The following is a 19,372-nucleotide window of genomic DNA, read 5'->3' on the forward strand; positions in this document are numbered from 1 at the left end:
TTGATACAGGAAATCAGAAGTCTAAAGGGGAAGTCGTGGCCTAATGGTTAGAGGGTTGGACTCCCAATCGAAGGGTTGTGAGTTCTAGTCTCGGGCCGGACGGAATTGTGGGTGGGGGTAGTGCATGAACAGCTCTCTCTCCCCCTTTAATACCATGACTTAGGTGCAAGGCATCGAACCCCCAACTGCTCCCAGGGCGCCGCAGCATAAATGGCTGCCCACTGCTCCGGGTGTGTGCTCACAGTGTGTGTGTGTGTGTTCACTGCTCTGTGTGTGTGCATTTCGGATGGGTTAAATGCAGAGCACAAATTCTGAGTATGGGTCACCATACTTGGCTGAATGTCACTTCACTTCACCTCACTTCACTTCATTTTAATAAAGAAGTTGATTGGCAAATAGTATTTTCTGTATTTTGAAAATACTAAAAAATTTAATATATGTAAACATAAAATATATTAGATTTTTTAAAAGGTATTTAAATACAAAATTGTATTTTGTATTTCTAATACTTATTTTAAATACATGTATTTCAAAGTCTGCCCATCCCTGTTTACAGCATGTCACATTTTAACCAATCACTCAAGATGCTGTTGAGCTTATGAATGCAATGACCAATCAGAGGTGTTCAGATGAGTCATCACTAAAATGCAGGTGTTTTCATCACTCGCTCACTGACCCGAATAGCTCTTTCTGGTGAATTTTGAAGAGCCAAGAAAGTGCAAATGTGTGTGATACATTTTTCAGTGTTACTTGATTAGTACATTTTTTTTAAAAGAACAGCAATTATTTAATATATAACTTTTGTAACAATATAGCCTACACTACCTTTTAAAAACTTGAGTTCAATATTGATCAATATTTATTCAGCAAGGAGTTGTTAAACTGATAGAAACAGTGATAGCAAAGATCTACATCAGAAAACATCTCTATTTTGAATAACTCTATTTTAATTTTTTATTTATCAGTGAACCCCAAAAAAGTATTAAAGCAGCACTAAAAATAAAAATAAAAAATTAAGCAGCACAAGTATTTTCAACATTGACAATAAATCACCATAGAATGATTTCTGCAGGATCATGCACTGGAGACTGGAGTATTGATGCTGATACAGCTTTACATCACAGGAATAAATTATATTTTTTAAAGCATATTACAATATAAAAACATTATTTTAAATTGTAATAATATTTCACAATATAAATGCAGGCTTGATGAACATAAGCCACTTTAATGATGCTGCATAATTATCAAAAATGCTAACACGTCACCAGTTTGCTAACCTAAACGTCACACATTAGGCCTGTAGGTGGCACTTGGGCTTCAAGTTTCACGAAATAGTAAACAGTGTGAATAAAAAATAATAATAAAATAAAAAAATAAAAATGCAGCACGCCCTCTACTTTCTTTTACTGTCTGTGCCTCTACTGCGCACAATCAGCCACGCCTCCTTGAAGCTCGCGCCTGCCCCTTTAGCACGAGTCAGTCAGTCGGTCATAAACAAACGCTCGTGAACAGATTATATCAAATACGATTAAAACGATGGAGTCAGAAACATGATACAGATGCCGACTTTACACCACATCACAGAGACTCCGAGTTTTATTCGTTTATACGGAGAGTTGTCGATCTGTGCTTTTTACGTCGGGTTAGCGTGCTAGCGTTCAGTCTTCGTGGGTCCAGTCTCCTAGTTGTGGTTTGTTTGACAGAATTTGTCAGAAGACAAAAAGTAAGTCGAGTTTCATTTAGTTGGATCCATAATAATTAATTAATCGCCAGTCAAGCGTTTTTTCTCTCTCTCAGATAGAGTGGTTACTTGGTTTAGCTAATGTAATGCATTCATCAACTTTATGAATATGTGTGTGTCTTCTGTCAAACTGTCATTTGTAAATAACCTTAACGTTAGTAATGTTAAACATTCACAATGGCCTATCAGGGTCATCTAAACTGGTCTTTTACTCCACGTTAATGTCGTTTCCATCAGATATGGCGTATCGTTAGTATCTCTGGAGGCTGTGAGAGTCAAATCTCAGTGTGTCGATAGTTTGAGGCGGTCGACAGGAGGAAATCCACTATTTGTGTGTCAAAACACACTTTATTCTTGCTTTGGCCACACACATGTGAATTTATCGCGTTTGAGGCTCATATTCAGCATGGCTAAGCTTCAGTCGGGTAACGGAGTGCAGTGGAAGGACCGCAGGGGTCAGCGGGGCACAGTGGAGAGTCTGGCCGAGCACGAGAGCTCTTCCCTGGGCCCGGACTCTGAGCTCAACGGCTTCGCCAACGCGGAGATCCAGACAGACAAATACGGATTCATAGGAGGAGCTCAACAAAGCGCAGGAGAAAAGTAAGGGACAGTTACATTTATGGAGGTAAAAGAATGACACCAAACTATTAAAATCTGTTTATACTATATACTGTTGTTATGGAGTAGCTATGCATGTATTAGTAACTCTTTATGATAACTCTCATTCATAACATTTAAATATATTATTGCATTTATATAATACTCATCATGAACAACCGTAATAAATGTGAAACTTTTGCATACACATTCAAAAGCCCTTGAGCTACTGATTAAGCCTTATATAATGGCTTGCTCATGACAGTTACTGTGAAGAATACAGTTTTTTGCTATGCTTTATTGGAGTTTGTCACATTTCTCACCCTTCCTGAGTGTTTATATAAAGTGGACTCTGACTTGTTTTTGGGGACAGTCTGTCCTGCAGGACTTGGTTCTTGTTCATGTGAGCACAGATGAGTTGACAGGTCTGTAACACCACTGAAGTCCTCCGAGGCTGTTCTCGCTGTGTTCTTCTAATCTGACCAGCTTTGAGAAGTGCTTGGTCAGCTCACATGTAAGACCGGACGGATGTTGTTATACAACATTATAAACTCTGTCTGTTTGGTATCATTTGCTCTGCTCTTCCTGGCATTTGTTGAAAAATGCTGTGAAATCAAATTTTAGTAACTTTTTTTTTATCACTGTGTGTAATATGTTTCCCTACAGAGATTTTGGACATATTTATACAAATATATGGTACAATTTTTACAAATGTTTTTGCCAGAGGTCTCTTCTTCTAACCAAGTCTGCATTTATTTGATCTAAAAAAACAACAACACCTCAGTAATATTGTGAAATAATAGATTTAAGTAATTGTTTTCTATGTGGATATAGTTTAAGGTGTAAGTTATTTCCTTTTCACTACTCCGGTCTTCAGTGTCACATGATCCTTCAGAATCAGAAATCATTCTTATATGCTGATTTGCTGCTCAAGAAACATTTCAGATTGTTATTAATGTTGAAAACAGTTGTGCTGCTTAACATTTCTGTAAAAATTGTAATATTTTCTTCAGAATTCTTTGATAGAAAACTTTCTATTACATTCTGAGTAAATAATTTATTAAAAATAGAAGACATATCTTTTTACATTATCAATTTCTTGTCACTTTTGAACAATGTAATGCATCCTTGTTAAATAAAAGTATGAATTTCTTTAAGAAAAGTCTTACTTTTGGCATGTAGTGTATTAGTCTGAATATAGTGTACAAACTAATGTTTCTGCCAAATTCTTTTTATTTTATTTTCTAGATTTGTTTCTATTTTCTGCAGCTTTTAGAAACACTTGTCTGTTTTGGCTTGACTTACATGAGTGTCTCTAATGATTCTAGACAATGTGGATCTGTTTGGCCAAGCAACCAGGCACTGATCAGATGAATCTCTATCTTTCTCTCTTATTCCCTGTACAACAGTGAGTTTCGTTCCAGTCTCTCGTTGAGACTCATGCTGGAGTTTCCCTTCATGCTGTGAACTCCCTTTAGCACTCAGAATTGCTCATTGATTTGTTTTGGCAGAACTTCCCTGCAAGCATTTCCAGTTTTGAAATGAAACCTCTCAGTGACTCATTCAGTTCATTCGACAAGCAATAAAGTGGCGGCCAGGCATCTGAAAAGTTTTTATTGCTGATAAAATAAAACACAAATCAAATCATCTTTCTAAGTTATGCAGTCTGTGTTAACCTCTGATGAATATTAGCAGGCTCACACAGAAACTCCAAAATGTATGCACATCCGCTGATCTTTGTGTCTTCACTTATGTCATTTTTTGGTATGTAACACATCTTGTATAATACAACAAAATACTTGCAATTTACATATTACTTGGCAAAAAATATTAGAAGTAATATTAAAATTATAAGAATATACATCTACTTAAGAAAAGTTATGTTTTTTTTTGTATTAAAGCCATTTCAGTTCTATTCTTTCTGTTTTGTCTATTCATCAAAAAATCCTGAAAAATATTCCACTGCACAATTGTTTCCATTATTGATGATAATCAGAAATATTTCTTCAGAAGCAAATCAGTATATTAGAATGATTTCTGAAGGATCTTGGGACACTGAATGCTGGAGTAATGATGCTTGAAATTCAGCTTTGCATCACAGCAACAAATTACATGTTTAGATGTATGTGTGTGTGTGTGTGTGTATATATATATATATATATATATATATGAAGTGAAGTAACATTTCACAATTTTGCTGTTTTTATTGGTGAGCTGAAGAGTCTTCTTTCAAAAACTAGAAAAAAATCATACTGCCCCCAGACTTTTCAACATATTTTAGTGTAGTTAGGGCCGGCGCTAGCCATTTGGGTGTCCTAAGCACAAATGCCCCCCCCCCCCTCCCCTCCCCTCTCCCTCCTTCCCCTCCCCAACCAACCACCCACCAACCAACCAAAGAAATAACTACCATTCAGAATTTCTTAGTTAGGTTCTCTTTACTTCCAAAATAACTGCTGCAAATTAATAATTGGAACTGAACAATGTAAACACAGAAAGTTAAAAGTGCAAAAAAAGGTTAGTGCAAATAACAGTATAAGTGTATGAATTTTATGAAGTATGAATTTTAAAGTGCACATTTTAAACTGCAAATAACCATGCATAACTGCACAGTAGAAATTACTCAACAGAGGGATATCTCTATAAAGAGACCATTCTGCTATTCTATAGAACTATATTAAACATTTTCACTACCATCAGTTGTCAGAGTAACTAAAAGTAACTTGCGTTACTGTAAAAAAAAAAAAAGAAGAAAAAAAGTTGCTACATGTCAGAGAATTTGTACTTTAAAATGCAAACTTTTCATCGGATTGCTCCTGACTCGCCATCTCGCCATCTCTGCTGCGAATCTCTGTGTAGCTGTTGCGTGTGTGTGAGTGTGTGTGTGTGTGTTTGACGCCGCTGGCGCAGCCGCGTGTGCCGGCATGTGTGTAAAAACACTGGCTCTGATTGGCTACCATGAATCACATGACTCTGCCTTAGCCAATCACAACCGCTTATCTCGTCATTAACCCACCTGCTCACTCGCTGTGTGAGCCAGGGGTGCGTTCGGATTACATAGTTTATTAAATCAATGCAGAGTAATGCACCGCATTTAACGTTCAGTAATGTTAACGGCGTTGTAACGACAGGAAAAGTAGTTAGTTAGATTACCGCGTTACTGTTACCAGAGGGAGACTGGCTCAGAGATTCACCTTTATCTCGACTAATTTGGTCTAGGCCTATATTACTTTTGTATTGCTTTTGTATATATTAACATGCTTTTAGAAATATTTTATTTGTTATTTATACTAGTAGCCTATTGTGATGATTTTTTCACGACCAGATTTTTTGGTCTGGGCATTTTTATTAGAAAAATACCATTTATTCTCTCTTTCCCATTCAATATTGTATAGAAGAGGTCTTTGAGGATTCTGTGATTATTTGAACCATCATGACAAAAATCTCTTTCATTCATAATGACATTAAAGGCTGCTGGAGAAAGAGGGCTGTGCTCATGCTGCAAGGACAGTTTGTCTGCACAATTGACAATGACAATTTTACTTCTCTATTGAGAGTTATTGTCTCACTTATGACATTTCACTGTTTGGCCTTTGTTTCCTTCCATTTGTTTACTACTGCCATGGAGATGAAACCAAGCGCCAAGCCCCTGGGGATCATTTTAGTGCACCAGTTCAAGTTTGGAGCGCACATAACAGAGTTCGATCTGTGTTTGGATCTTCTGTTGTGCTCTGAGAGGGGCTTTGTCATTCAGACTGACTGCAATCTGTGGCCATAAATTGTTTTTGGATGGTTTTCCGCTCTGCATGTGACTCATCCAATCCGAATATTATAATCTGGTCTGAACTATGCAATATATTAACATTGACAGCTTCAGTTCTTATTTTGCCAATCAGAGTTTGTCTGTCTACGTAGCTGTAGCTATGTGCTAGTGAGCTCCAGGAAAGGACCGTCAAGGAAAAAGAGCGAAGGGATTTGTTTTGGCAGCTTCCTGTTTTCCTCTTCTACTAACTGGTCTGAAGAAGGTTTCTATAGGTGAAAGGAAACACTATTTGAGTGCTTATATGATACTTGTAGGGTCAAAGGGCCCTCAACCCTTTCCATGAGACAATTCCTCTTGTACTTCATGAGCTCATCCTCTCCATTCCACTGTTTCTGTGTTTTCAGCATAACATAATTTGCTCGCCTGGTGTACACAGGGAAAGTAAACAGGCGAACTGCAGGCCTTGCGTCTGTTCCAGAGATCTAAACCACCACAATCATCTGTAATCTGATCGCTGACGATAATCCAGTCTAAATTGCGTAATCTGTGTACACACTGCACGTGTGTGAGTATATTTGCTTTCCATTTCAAGACCGAGCGTCTGCGTGAGCCATCAGGGTTTACACAGCCTGTCCTGTCACTGACCTTTTGCAGGAGATTATTGGATCCCTTGGTATCTCAGGGATGGACTTTGATTAACATGCTTTTCATCCATAATCATCATAGATTTCCTCAAATCATAAGCGACTGCAAGACAGAAAAGGAAAGAGTGTTTCAAAATATGTTCCACATTCTTAATAAATGTAGTCTTTTTTTATTTGTCAATTCCATATGATTTTGAAAATCTTCCATACCATTTTCCATTAAGTTGTGTAATCTGTGTTCATTATATTTGATGAAGTGATGAGTGCTGTTGCTAATGCTCTTGTGGTTAAGGTATTTACCAGGCGCTAACCCTATGGCAGGCTATGCAAAGAAAAGCATTAAGGTGTTCTGAAGAAAAGTTATTATTATTTATAAAAAATTACTTTAAATCTCTGTAATCTCTCTCTCTCTCTCTCTCTGATATAAATGCACTCAATTACATATTTGGGTGTGTCTGTCAGCTGGATGTAATAAAAAGCCTTTCAGGCCGAGGCGCTGGGGTCACTTAATCAAACAGAAAGAGTTCAGAAATATTCCCAGAAACACTGCTTACCCCAGTGATCTCGCCCACTCTGTCCAAAACGTTCTTATAAACAATCATCCCACATTAACATCACTTTTTATGGTTGTGCAACCAAGTGATGCATTTGAAGGCACTGATACTAAGCTGCTAAACATGACGGTAGTAGGCTAGTTGAAAACAGGTGATATTTGTTCTACAGTGAAAGCAGCTTGTGTTTTGGATTTCCCTCTGAAGAACCTACTGTGAGCATATGATGACGCCTGCAGTACTCAGATTCAATATGGATAATTCGACATCCGTGCTATTGTTTCAAAACTGTGCCTTGCTGCTGGCGTGGACATATCAGGTCAAGAGCTATAGAGCTTCTCCATGAATAGGGATGAGTTTATTAGAGAGGAGTATATAAATTTCATGGATTGATTCTTCAGTATGTATTAATTTGTAAATATGAAAGGATTAGTTTGAAACTACATAGGGATGAAGTTCTAAATATACAGGGATGAGTTTATTAATATATAGAGATACATTTCTAATGGTATGTTTACATGACAATGATGGTACTAAAAACAGCAAAGTTTTTCCTTGGTGTTTTTTAAAAGTTTTGTGTACAGACGACATCCAAAAACATCTATAAATGGTGTGTTATTCATGCCAGATCAGTAGATGGCGATGTCACTGGTATAAAAACAATAACCATCTGTGCATGTACAAATACCTATAGACTGAACATGTTACACTTGCATCCGTATGACGTCACCGCTTTTTTCAAGTTTGGATTTTCAGGCCTCCAAAATGACTCTGTTGTATAAATGAACAGCCAAAATACATAAATTATTGTATTTTCATTTTTAATTTAAAATTGCGTCATGTAAACACCTTAATAACCCCCCATTTTTGTTAATATGGGATGAGTTTATATATATATATATATATATATAAGGATGAGCTTCTAAATGTATGGGGATGAGAATCAAAAGAATTAAAAATTTTGCTCCAGTTTCACTGATTCCATTATATTATATTTGAATCTGTTTCCAGGTATTTTCTGTACATATTTGAGGCATGAATTTTGGAGTACTACACATAACACGGTGATAGGTTTCTTGTTTCAAATCAAGTGGGGCATGATGAAAGCAACCAAGTCCTCTGGCCAGTTCAGTGAGGGAGGGAGGGAGTTATTAGGATTATTCATTCAACATTATCGATTCAGTAACAACACATGCTCTGTTGCTGGATGCTGTTCCAGAAAACACTTACGGAGTATTTTTTAAAAGTGCAGATGAGCCATTACCGCTAAGAGAACAGAATGTCATGAACATCTTTTTTGAACAAGAACAGTTCTCGGTTCCCAACCCTATATTTGCTAACGTGTGATTTTGTATGCGTGGGTGTGCTTGCATGCATGTTATATCAGATAAATGATCTAATCTCTCTTTGTTCTCTCTCAATGCAGTGATAATATTCCTCCAGATGTGCTTCGGCAGAGAGAAGTCAAATGGCTGGATATGCTCAACAGTTGGGACAAGTGGATGGCCAAAAAACACAAGAAGGTTGGTTTCTGACAAACAGACCTGTGTTTATCCACAGTTTTAATTTTTGTTCTTGAATAGCTCAAATTTTATAGCGAATGCTTTAATGTTCATAAAACGCATAACATGATGTTATCTTAGGAATTTGTTCCCAAAGTCACAAACATGTTAATAGAATCAGATAAAGATATGACCAGACCCACACAAAATATCCACCCACAGATTTTTCTTATTATATTTTTTATATTGACCTTTGGCCACCCATGTGCTTTAGACATCAGCCATTTAAAATCCTGTTTGTCATAAATGTTGTCTCTCCAAGAATGTTAAATGTCCTTTTACCATTTGCTTTTATAATTATAGTTTATGATTCTCTTGATTCGGAATTTCTCTCCAATGACAAACCTTGCAGACAAAACACAGAGCCAGTTATTTATCAATTTAACAGCAGCTAGATGCCACATCAGCAGCTCATGCATAATTACTTTAATTCTGCTCAACATGGCCTGTCGTGACTATTTGTGATAGCCATAATAATTCCAGTCACATTTTACCATCCGATTTATTAAAAATATAAATTAAATACACTTTTATGGCTTATTTATTGAGAAATAGTGAATTATGGAAGCACTCCAAATGAACTCTAGAGTCCTTTAGTGTTGGTGGTCATTTTCATCACTCAAACAAAAGTATAAACTTGGTTTGTGAATGCAAATGCTTAGTATCATTTAATATTTACATTAAGACAAAAGGTCTTCATCCTAATATGCAAATGTACAAGCTCTACAAGTGTCCCTCTCTGTCACTGTGAAGGTGAAGTTGCGCTGTCAGAAGGGCATCCCTCCATCACTCAGAGGTCGTGCGTGGCTTTATCTCTCCGGTGGCAAAGTGAAGAAAGAACAGAATCAGGGAAAATTTCAGGTTTGTCCACTTGAATCTTGAATAGCACCAATTCTCTGTACCAAAACAATTATGCCACCTTCGAAGACACACTGCAATTTCAGCCACATTTTAAGGCGGTCTGACTTGTACACTTTTTCTAAAATGTACTTTAAAAACCTAAAATTCAATAAAAAATGTATTGTATTGTGTTTAGTTAAATTTCTCTTTTGAAGAGATAGATTGTTACTGCACCAGCTGGCCAGGTGCCTCACCTCACTCTCTGTTGCTAATCTCTGTTGCTAATGAAACCCACTTCAGCTGTGTCATCTATAAACCTAATGAAGAGGTTGGAGTTGTGACGGTGTGCTGTCGTGGGTCAGCAGAGTGAAGAGGAGGGGGCTCCTTGGGGGGCCCCAATGTGATGGTGCTGGATGTGCTGCTGCCTTCCCATACTGCCTGACGTCTACCATTGAGAAAGTCTCACAGCCAGTTGCACAGCGAAATGTTGATGTTTGAATGAGCTGTTGAGGGATAATTGTGTTGAATGCTGAACTGAAGTATATTAACAGCATTCTGATGCATGCGCTGGATCACAACCCACGCAAGGGACTGTAATTCCAGGTTTCCAAACATAGATCAGATTTCAAACAAGAGGCAAAACTTCCGGACTGCAGCTTTCATGACCCTTAACTTTTAAATCCTTTGCAGTGATTGAAATCCCATGATGCACTGTGCACTACCACATTGAAAGCGTAATGACGCTAACATTGTAACATTGACACTGTTATTGATCTGAATACAACTAGCACTGAACTGACATGAGCTGAATGATCACACTATTGCCTTCTATACAGCTGCTTTACAGCTGAAATTGAATTCAATGTTTTACTATAAAGTTTTACTAATATGAAGCTGCTTTGCAACAGTCTGAATTGCATAAAGTGCTTTGTAAGCCTGATGTGTCTTTATGTGGCAGGAGTTGGACAGTCAGCCTGGAGATCCTAAATGGCTGGATGTGATAGAGAAAGACCTCCACAGACAGTTTCCATTCCACGAGATGTTCGTAGCTCGAGGAGGCCACGGGTAAGTCGGCCCTCTTTTCACCTAGAGGCATCTCCATTTGAACCCCATTGCTTCTGTTACATAATTTAGTCATGTGCATGTGCACTGTGCAGGCAGCAGGATCTGTTCCGGGTGCTGAAGGCGTACACGCTGCACAGACCAGAGGAGGGTTACTGCCAGGCTCAAGCTCCTATAGCCGCAGTGCTGCTCATGCACATGCCTGCTGAGGTCAGCTGTTATTGTGCTCTGCTTTGGCAGATGGTGCTTGAAGTTTTGAATGCATCTCATAAATTATTTGTTGATTTATACAGTTATCTGTTATACCGTTTTATATCTTAGATTGAAACACTAGAATTATCGGTAACACTATATTTGAAGCCTTTGTGTATAATGCATTACAAATATATTCATAATGCATGTTGTAATACAATGTTTTCATGAATAGTTTCAACCAAAGTTAATGCATTATAATATTTGCAGATTATTTGTTTTATCTGAAATTGGTTGTTTTTCATGTGTTTTAACGTAATATATATAGGGCTGTCAGATTAATGCGTTAACCTACTTAATTAGTTAAAAAAAGTAATAAAAAGTAAATTAAAAAAGTGGTTTAAGATATTTTAATGCCGTTAACGCACGGGCACCACCCTCAGACCTGTACCTCATCTTATATTTCATACAGTTGACTGTTGACAAATATGATGCAACTCCATAAATATAGATTCTTAGCTTCATTGGTCTTAATTATGTGAGTATAGAAGCAAGTTAAACTCATACCCTGCTCCGGTCTTTTACTCTTTTATGGTCATGCTCTGGCAGGATGCATTCTGGGGTCTGGTCCAGATCTGTGAGAAGTACCTGCCTGGATACTACAGCGCAGGCCTGGTGAGTGGAGAGCCTCAGATTCACACGAGAGCAGTCAATCACCCTGATGAAACACACCATCGATCCCTGACCATGTGCTGATGCTCTCGTGTTGTTGAGGGATGTCTGAGGCGTTTTGTAATCACATTCACTAACAGTGTTCTGCCGAGGGAAATTAGCTGATGTAGAGAGCTGTTGTTGAGAGGGCTCACAGTTCAAGGGTTGCTCCTCTTGTACTTCACATCCTGTCTAACTCAGCAGAACTGAGTAACCCGGCTCATCTAGTTAAACTGCGCCTGAAGTGCCCTGTCTCAACAAGACTCATGCAGCACAATAGTTACTTCATTCGGGATTTTACCGCTTCTGTTGGTTAGATGCAAAAACCAGTTTGAGAGTCTAAATCTGCTAAGAGGTATACAATTTACAAAATGACGATAAAAGTGTTTATGTATCTTTTATCGGAAAATTAAACAAGATTTTATCAAACTTTGATAATTGCCTCAGTCTTTTAAACAAGTGGGGAGGTAGTGATTAAACTACATTTGATAAAAATCACATTTCCAGTTCAGTAATATATATTACATCAGCATATGAGCATTTTTTTTTTTATTCAAATCCTGAATGTCAGAATCATAATGCGTAGCTTGCATAGAAAAAGTCCATCAAAACGCAGGGTTTCTGTCAGGAACCCACACGTTGAACGCTATAGAAGCCCATTTCTGCTAGTGAATAAAAAGAAATTAAAAAGGTAATATCTCATAATTGACACTTGTTTCGTTCTGACTTTTTTTTCCGAACCGCATTATACAAACTCACAGTTCTTACTTTTTTTTTTCAGCATTGTGGGATAAAAACACGCATTTGCAAGAAAAAAAGTCAGAATTATGATAATTTATCTTGCAATTCTGACTTTAATCCTCGTAATTGCAAGGTTTTTTTTTTTTTTGTGGGGGAAACCGGCTTCCATTGAACACTGTTTACCATAAAAGTTTATCAGTTGGATCACATTTATTTTCTTTAGTTTGTGTGAAGTATTTTGCTCAGTTATCTGATCATTCTGATTCCGTTTAAACGAGTGAGGAACAAATTTACACTTGTCGTGTGTTATGTATGTAATGTATGTCTCTGTTCAAAACTTCTCAGGCCATCGTTCTCTCCTACTTGGAGCGCTAGTTTGGGTTTTCAGGAAATGTGTGTACACTGGACCTTTGCTTCTTTATTTTTATATGGATTTGAAAACATATCGTAAAGTAATTTAAATACAAAATATTTAAAATAAAATAAAAATAAATAGTATTTGGTAAAGTGATTGAATCTCCACAGTGTACGGAATCAAACCAAACTAGTTGTTCACATTGTTGACTCATTAACAAATTTTGATATTAGTAGAGTTTTGTTTTTGCTGTGTAGTTAACCACGCACAATGTATTATCAGTTTCGGTTTCTATCGTCTGGTTCGGCCAATGATAAACACTTAATTATGCACACTTTTTTCTGTTTATGATTATAATTAATTCCCTTTTTTTTTATTTTGAATAACCTTTACAGTTATCTAATGTTCAATGAAAAGTAATCTTTAAAAATGCTTCATCATAAAATCAAATTTATAATGGTTGTAGCAAAGATGAAAAGAAAACATTTTCATATAGTAAATATTGATGTTGTGATGCTTAAATTCACTTGTAGCATTTCAGAAAACTAAAATGTATAATAACAAAAATGGAATATATTGCAGCATATTTAATGTGTAATGTTCATGCATGTGGAGATTTAATTGTGTGCAGGGTTACCTGGCGCTTTCATTAGGATGTGTATTTAGGCTGCTTTTTACACTTTCAAAGAACCAGTGCAGTCTCAAGTATTACTAAACCCACTGTTGTCCTAAACAGTTGTTTTCATCTTTCTCTCACATATATAGTTGTTGCCTGTTCCATTACCAGGAATCCAGTGCAATAGCTTTATGTGATGTCTTTTGTGTCTGGCCGTCAGGAGCAGAGTGGGCGGCAGATAAGAAGTGAATTAGATTAAACCAACATCAGGATCTTGCTTTGTCTCTATCACTTGTTCTCACTCCCTTCAGCCTGGGGGTTTCCTCTTAACATTTAGGTTTTAAACATGTGAATCGTTGCTGTCACAAAATTTGTTTATCACGTCAATGTAAATAAGTTGTATTTGCAAGAGCGTCAAATCATAGGAACTTATCAGCTAAATAATTCTTTCACCACATATAATTTACATTTTGTGAATCTCTTTCAAATGAAAAGCTGTTATAGGGAAATGGATCCACTGTGATACATCCCAGATTTCACTCTGTCATCATGTTTCCTCCTCATCTCGGTCTTCACAGGAGGCCATTCAGTTAGACGGTGAGATCCTGTTCACTCTGCTCAAGCGGGTGTCACCGGTGGCCCACCGGCATCTGAAGAAATACAAGATTGACCCTATCCTCTACATGACCGAGTGGTTCATGTGTGCCTTCTCCAGGACACTGCCCTGGGCATCTGTCCTGCGCGTGTGGGACATGTTCTTCTGTGAGGGTGAGACTCACTCTAAAGGCACATTAGATACTGCTTGCACTTTGTCCTTTCTTGATAACACACCGCTCCACAGATGAAAAAACTGTGTACAGCTCACTGGATTCACACCTTGCTACTTGTGACTTTTACTTGCAGAGTGCAGCAACTTTGTCTAAGCCGAAGTGTAAATGTTTAACATGCTTGCTTTTGGACGCTAAGATGTTCTAAAGTTCTTCTTGTTTATTTACTGTTGCTTTCCTTTTTTAAACATCACATAAATAATTGTTTTAATTGCTATTTGCCATATAGTTAAGCTTATTCAATGTTGAAGAGTTTATAGTAAATTAAGGGAATAAAAAAAGTGTTAAATTAATAAAAAATACCAATACTCCCCTTTTTAAAAAAAATATAAATGTATTTAAATACTCGCTTTTGGTATGATGACCTAGTAAAGATTTTTTTGTTGGCTTTGCTTTGTTTTAATTTCACATGTACTGCAAGTCAAACATACTTACTTTTTTACTTTAAATATATATATATATATATATATATATATATAAATATATATATATATTAGGGGTGTAACGATACGCGTATTCGTATTGAACCGTTCGGTACGACGCTTTCGGTTCGGTACGCGGTACGCATTACGTATACCGAACGGTTCGTTGGAGTAATTAATTATATTTGAAAAAAAAAAAAAAAAGAGAGAGAGAGAAAGAAATATAATGATATGCGTTCAACAAGGTAGCCCAATAACCCAAACAACGTAACAGGCAACGCCCCTGACACTCCCGAAGAAGAAAAAAACACCATCTTATATGTTTATGTTAGGCTACTCAGCAGGCGCTCGCTCACTCAGTACGCGCTGAAGGCTCGTTGCAAAATAGCCAATGCGTTTAACAGACTAGAAATGAGAAGATCCTCCAATAACCAACAGGTCTGGTGTTTGGGTGCACTTTGGATTCCCTTTAAGCTATAATGGTGATGGCAAGAGAGTGGTGGATAAAAAAACAACGGTATGTCGCATCTGCAACATGACAGGGTACACCAGCGGGATTACAAAAAAAAAAAAAAAAAAAAAACCAGCGGGAATATCTGGGATATATGCGTCAGTACTATCTGGGAAAAGACGAAAAAAAGGAGAAACATGCACGCAGCAAACTATCCCTGCAGCATTTAGAAACTATAGCTTACAGGGAATCCAACCCAAACACCAGACCTGTTGGTTATTTTAGGATCTTATATTTCTGGTCTGTTAAATGCATTCGACATTTTGCAACGAGCCTTCAGCGCGTGCTGAGTGAGCGAGCGCCTTAGGGGCCGTTCACATATCGTGCCTAAAAACGCATGGAAAACGCTAAGCGCGTCTTTCTCCTGAGGCGTCTGTCTTTGCTAAGCAACAATGACGTGCTCTCTCCATGAGACGCGGAAATTTCAGCGAAGGATAAATGGATTTGCAGCTCTAAAAATCGCTTGCAGTAGCTCTGCTACTGAATTTATTTCAAAACTGCAATCCATATACAACTATGATCAGCTGTTCCTTCATCTTGGCTGAGCTCTCAACGTTGTTACGGGAAAGGATGAAGCTGATTGGTTGGTTCTTGTCACATGACCCGCGGTGCGCTTGCGGCATTCTGAAAAGTTGAGATGTTTTTGCATTTTGCTGTATCTAAAACGTATCGAACCGAACCGAACCGAACCGTGACATCAGTGTATCGTATCGAACCGAACCGTGAATTTTGTGAACCGTTACACCCCTAATATATATATAAATATAATGTGTATATGTAAATGTATGTACTTTAATTTTTATTTTTAACAGTGATAAATGATGAATTAAGCAAATTCAATCAATTTTGTATTAAATTACTTATTGAAAATTAAATAAAGAAAATAAAAGTAAGTGTTAAATTAAGAAAGAAAAAAACCTTTTCATTCTTGCATTTTTGTTACATGTTTTGCAGTATTGCCAATCGATTATGAAACTTCCTGATATATACAATAGTGCAAACATTTCTAAATTAGATACACTTTAACTTTTGTTTGATGGACATGCATGTCTGTGTGCGTTGCAGGAGTGAAGATCATCTTCCGTGTGGGCCTGGTGCTGCTGAAGTGCATGCTGGGATCTCAGGAGAAGCTGAAAGCGTGTCAGGGCCAGTATGAGACCATGGAGCTGCTCCGGTCTATTGAGCCACGATACATGCAGGAGGCTTTCCTAGTGCAAGAGGTATCGTCCACACATACACTCACGAGCTGTAGTACAAGTTCAATTCAAAACATTTTTAAACATGGATCAATAATGAAACCTATCCATATATCCACACTGAATAATAAAGTAGCACTACTACCACCACTGCAATTGTTTATTTCATACTATTTCACATGCTTATCAATTTAAATAGTAGGCAGCATACATTATATACTGTGCTGTATGTATTCAGTGGCCAAAACATAGCCTGTGTCTCCCCCTGCAGGTTACTTTTGGCAAATGCATGCTTAAATCAGTACAATATGATTTGCAATGTAATAATCCTTACTTGAAGTTAATTAAATATACTTTGTACAAGTTTATTATTGTTACTGACTTATTGTTATAAAAAAAATAACATATATCCCTACCATTTCAGGTCATTGAACTGGCTGTGTCTGAGCGTGACATAGAGAAGGAGCATCTCTCTCAGCTCCGGCGCTGGAAGGAGACCCGCGGAGAGCTGCACTGTAAATCCCCTCCCAGAATGCACGGCGCCCAAGCCATCATGGCCGCTGAGCCGCCCAGTCGCCAGGACCTCAAACAGAACCCCACGATCATCGTCGAAGTACCACAGACCACCGAGAGCCAGACGGAGAAAGGGAAAACAACGAAAAAGACAAAAACAGAGAAGATAAAAGACACGAAAAACACCTCGCCACCTCCCAATCCGTACCCGCTACCCAGCGACCCAGCATTACCGAGCAACAACCTCTCGCCCGGCGAATCACAGCACCTGCAGAAAGACACGCCCCTGCAGGGCTCCAATCAGAGTCTCAGTAGCACCGAACACGACACCTACCTGTAAAGCACCAGTGCTGAGCGCTGAATGTGTACTGTGCAGAAACATCTGCCTCCCCTCTCTCAGGACACATGACACCACCGGACCAAAACATGCTTCTAAAGAGAGCTTGGGTGAAACTACATCAGGAGCTTTTTAACTGTTTACATGATGTGTATGTGCATGTTTAGAAATGAAATGAAGGACGAATAGTCAAAAGCAACTCTCGGATCTCCAAATGAAGATGATCTTATGCTGTTTAAACTAGAGAGCGTGTGCAGAGGACACTTCCTCTATCTGCTTCAGGAGACTACATATGTCTGTTTTTGTATTTTAAATTCAAATAATGAGACTGTATTTAGGCCTAAATTTTAAATGTTGATTTTTAAATTTCCATCCATTTGGATTGCACAGTTTTAAAATGAATCAAATAATAGACTTGTGCAATGCATATTTGTCTGTCATACATAAATTAAACGGGTCAGATTACTGTAATAGTATTAAATTGAATGTGTTTAAATACACAGTAAATAGTTATTTATTTATATATATATATATATATATATATATATATATATATATAGAGAGAGAGAGAGAGAGAGAGAGAGAGAGAGAGAGATAGATAAATCGAATTTCATTCAATCTCATACATTTTAACTTATAGCTATTTAACTTTTAACAAATATTGCTTTCTTCACAGTAAGGCAAATTTGAACTGTTCATCATTTTGAACTACATCAGTTTTCACAATGAACAGATTTATGCTGACTCTAAGCAATTTGAATCTGTCCATTTGGATACAATTATTTGTAAAAAAAAAAAAAAAACTGGTTATTTTTTTTTTTTTTTTTTTTGAAGAAATTTATTTATGTATGACTGACAAATATGAATCACATTAAGTTAGTTTATGATAAGACCATGTAATCCTACGCAGCCCCGCACATGACATGCAAGAAAAAAAAAATTGTTCGCACGATTCACTAATTCGTTCCCTCAATGTACTAAAACATGCACACGATTACTATTGCGTTCCCTCGATTTGCTAAAACGTGCGCACGATTTAGCAAATCGAGGGAACGCAATAGTAATCATTAATAGTAATCGAGGGAACGAATTAGCAAATCGAGGGAACGCAATAGTAATCATTAATAGTAATCGAGGGAACGAATTAGCAAATTGAGGGAACACAATAGTAATCATTAATAGTAATCGAGGGAACGAATTAGCAAATCGTGTACACAATTTATAAATTGAGAGAACGAAATAGTAAATCGAGGGAATGCAATAGTAATCATGTGCACGTTTTAGTACATTGAGGGAATAAATTAGTGAATCGTGCGCATGATTTAGCCTACTATTTTTTTCCTGCATGTCATGTCCGGCTCCGTATAATACAAATGGATGGAAGTTAAATATGCATTTCAAATACATATAGTATGCCTAAATGTAAGTGAATAGTTAGTGAAAAAAAAAATCACCCTCGTCTCGTTCCAAAACCTTACTGTTGTTATTTTTGGTGGAACCGAAAAGCAGCAATTTTGAAGAATCTTTCCATTGCATATTTCCATAGAGACGCGTCTGTCAATCTCCAAAAGGCATAAATTTGCAGTTTTAGGTATTTATAAGACATCACATGCTCATATAGACAGCTTTTTTGGTGTTTACTTAATTTTTTTATTAATATTAATATTTTTCAGAAAAATTAGAGCAAGTAAATAATAACTGACTGAACTGTTCCTTTAACTACTTGGTATTACCATCAAGATGATTTTTCACCTGACTGGCAGCAAATATTTTTACAAGATGAATTCAGTCCTGTTCTTGACCACTGAGGGGCTCTACTGAGCTATTTTTTAAATCCCAGATTCAATTGTATTTCACCTTCTTGAGCATTAGAAGGCGCTGAGATCAATCCCAGATTTCTGCATCACGAGACCAAACATTTCTGTTCTTCTGTCAGAGCTTCATTTCAAGCTTTGTGCTCTCTGAAGTCATTGAAAACATATATCTGAGTGCCAAAATGAACATGTATAAAACAAAATCTAGCTCTTTTGCTAATAGATTAGAATTTCTGCAGAAGTCCATTAGAATCTGTGCTTTTGGGAGAAATATTTATACGAGGTCTGTTCAGAGCAGTCATGACAGATTTCTTAAGTTTGAGTCCTCTGTAGGGTGTTGTGTACATGACTTTGACCCTCAGATTCTTTACCAAGAG

The 19,372-nt window shown here is 37.3% G+C and overlaps 1 protein-coding gene across 3 annotated transcripts; it reads left to right on the forward strand.

Moving 5' to 3' along the window:
* Nucleotides 1-1,450: 1,450 nt before the first annotated feature.
* tbc1d10ab (TBC1 domain family, member 10Ab) lies at nt 1,451-17,966 on the forward strand. 3 transcript variants are annotated; one of them, XM_026274588.1, is made up of 10 exons: nt 1,451-1,726; nt 1,982-2,344; nt 8,723-8,819; nt 9,612-9,719; nt 10,657-10,763; nt 10,856-10,970; nt 11,562-11,627; nt 13,954-14,143; nt 16,201-16,355; nt 16,756-17,966. In XM_026274588.1, the coding sequence occupies exons 2-10, from the start codon at nt 2,151-2,153 to the stop codon at nt 17,182-17,184; spliced, it is 1,461 nt and encodes a 486-aa protein (XP_026130373.1). In that variant the 5' UTR covers nt 1,451-1,726; nt 1,982-2,150; the 3' UTR covers nt 17,185-17,966. The 3 variants fall into 3 exon arrangements, with proteins under 3 accessions (XP_026130373.1, XP_026130372.1, XP_026130374.1); XM_026274587.1 differs by having other exon boundaries at nt 1,451-2,344; XM_026274589.1 differs by lacking the exon at nt 1,451-1,726 and having other exon boundaries at nt 2,246-2,369.
* Nucleotides 17,967-19,372: the final 1,406 nt, after the last annotated feature.

This window comes from Carassius auratus, chromosome 10, assembly GCF_003368295.1.
Source record: "Carassius auratus strain Wakin chromosome 10, ASM336829v1, whole genome shotgun sequence".
Lineage (NCBI taxonomy): Eukaryota > Metazoa > Chordata > Actinopteri > Cypriniformes > Cyprinidae > Carassius > Carassius auratus.

Bases quoted from the DNA above. Each gene is read 5' to 3' on its own strand.
- tbc1d10ab (XM_026274587.1), top strand. From the start codon at position 2,151: ATGGCTAAGCTTCAGTCGGGTAACGGAGTGCAGTGGAAGGACCGCAGG. The intron at 9,720-10,656 runs GTTTGTCCACTT...TTTATGTGGCAG, and splicing joins AGAATCAGGGAAAATTTCAG to GAGTTGGACAGTCAGCCTGG. The intron at 10,971-11,561 runs GTCAGCTGTTAT...ATGCTCTGGCAG, and splicing joins TCATGCACATGCCTGCTGAG to GATGCATTCTGGGGTCTGGT.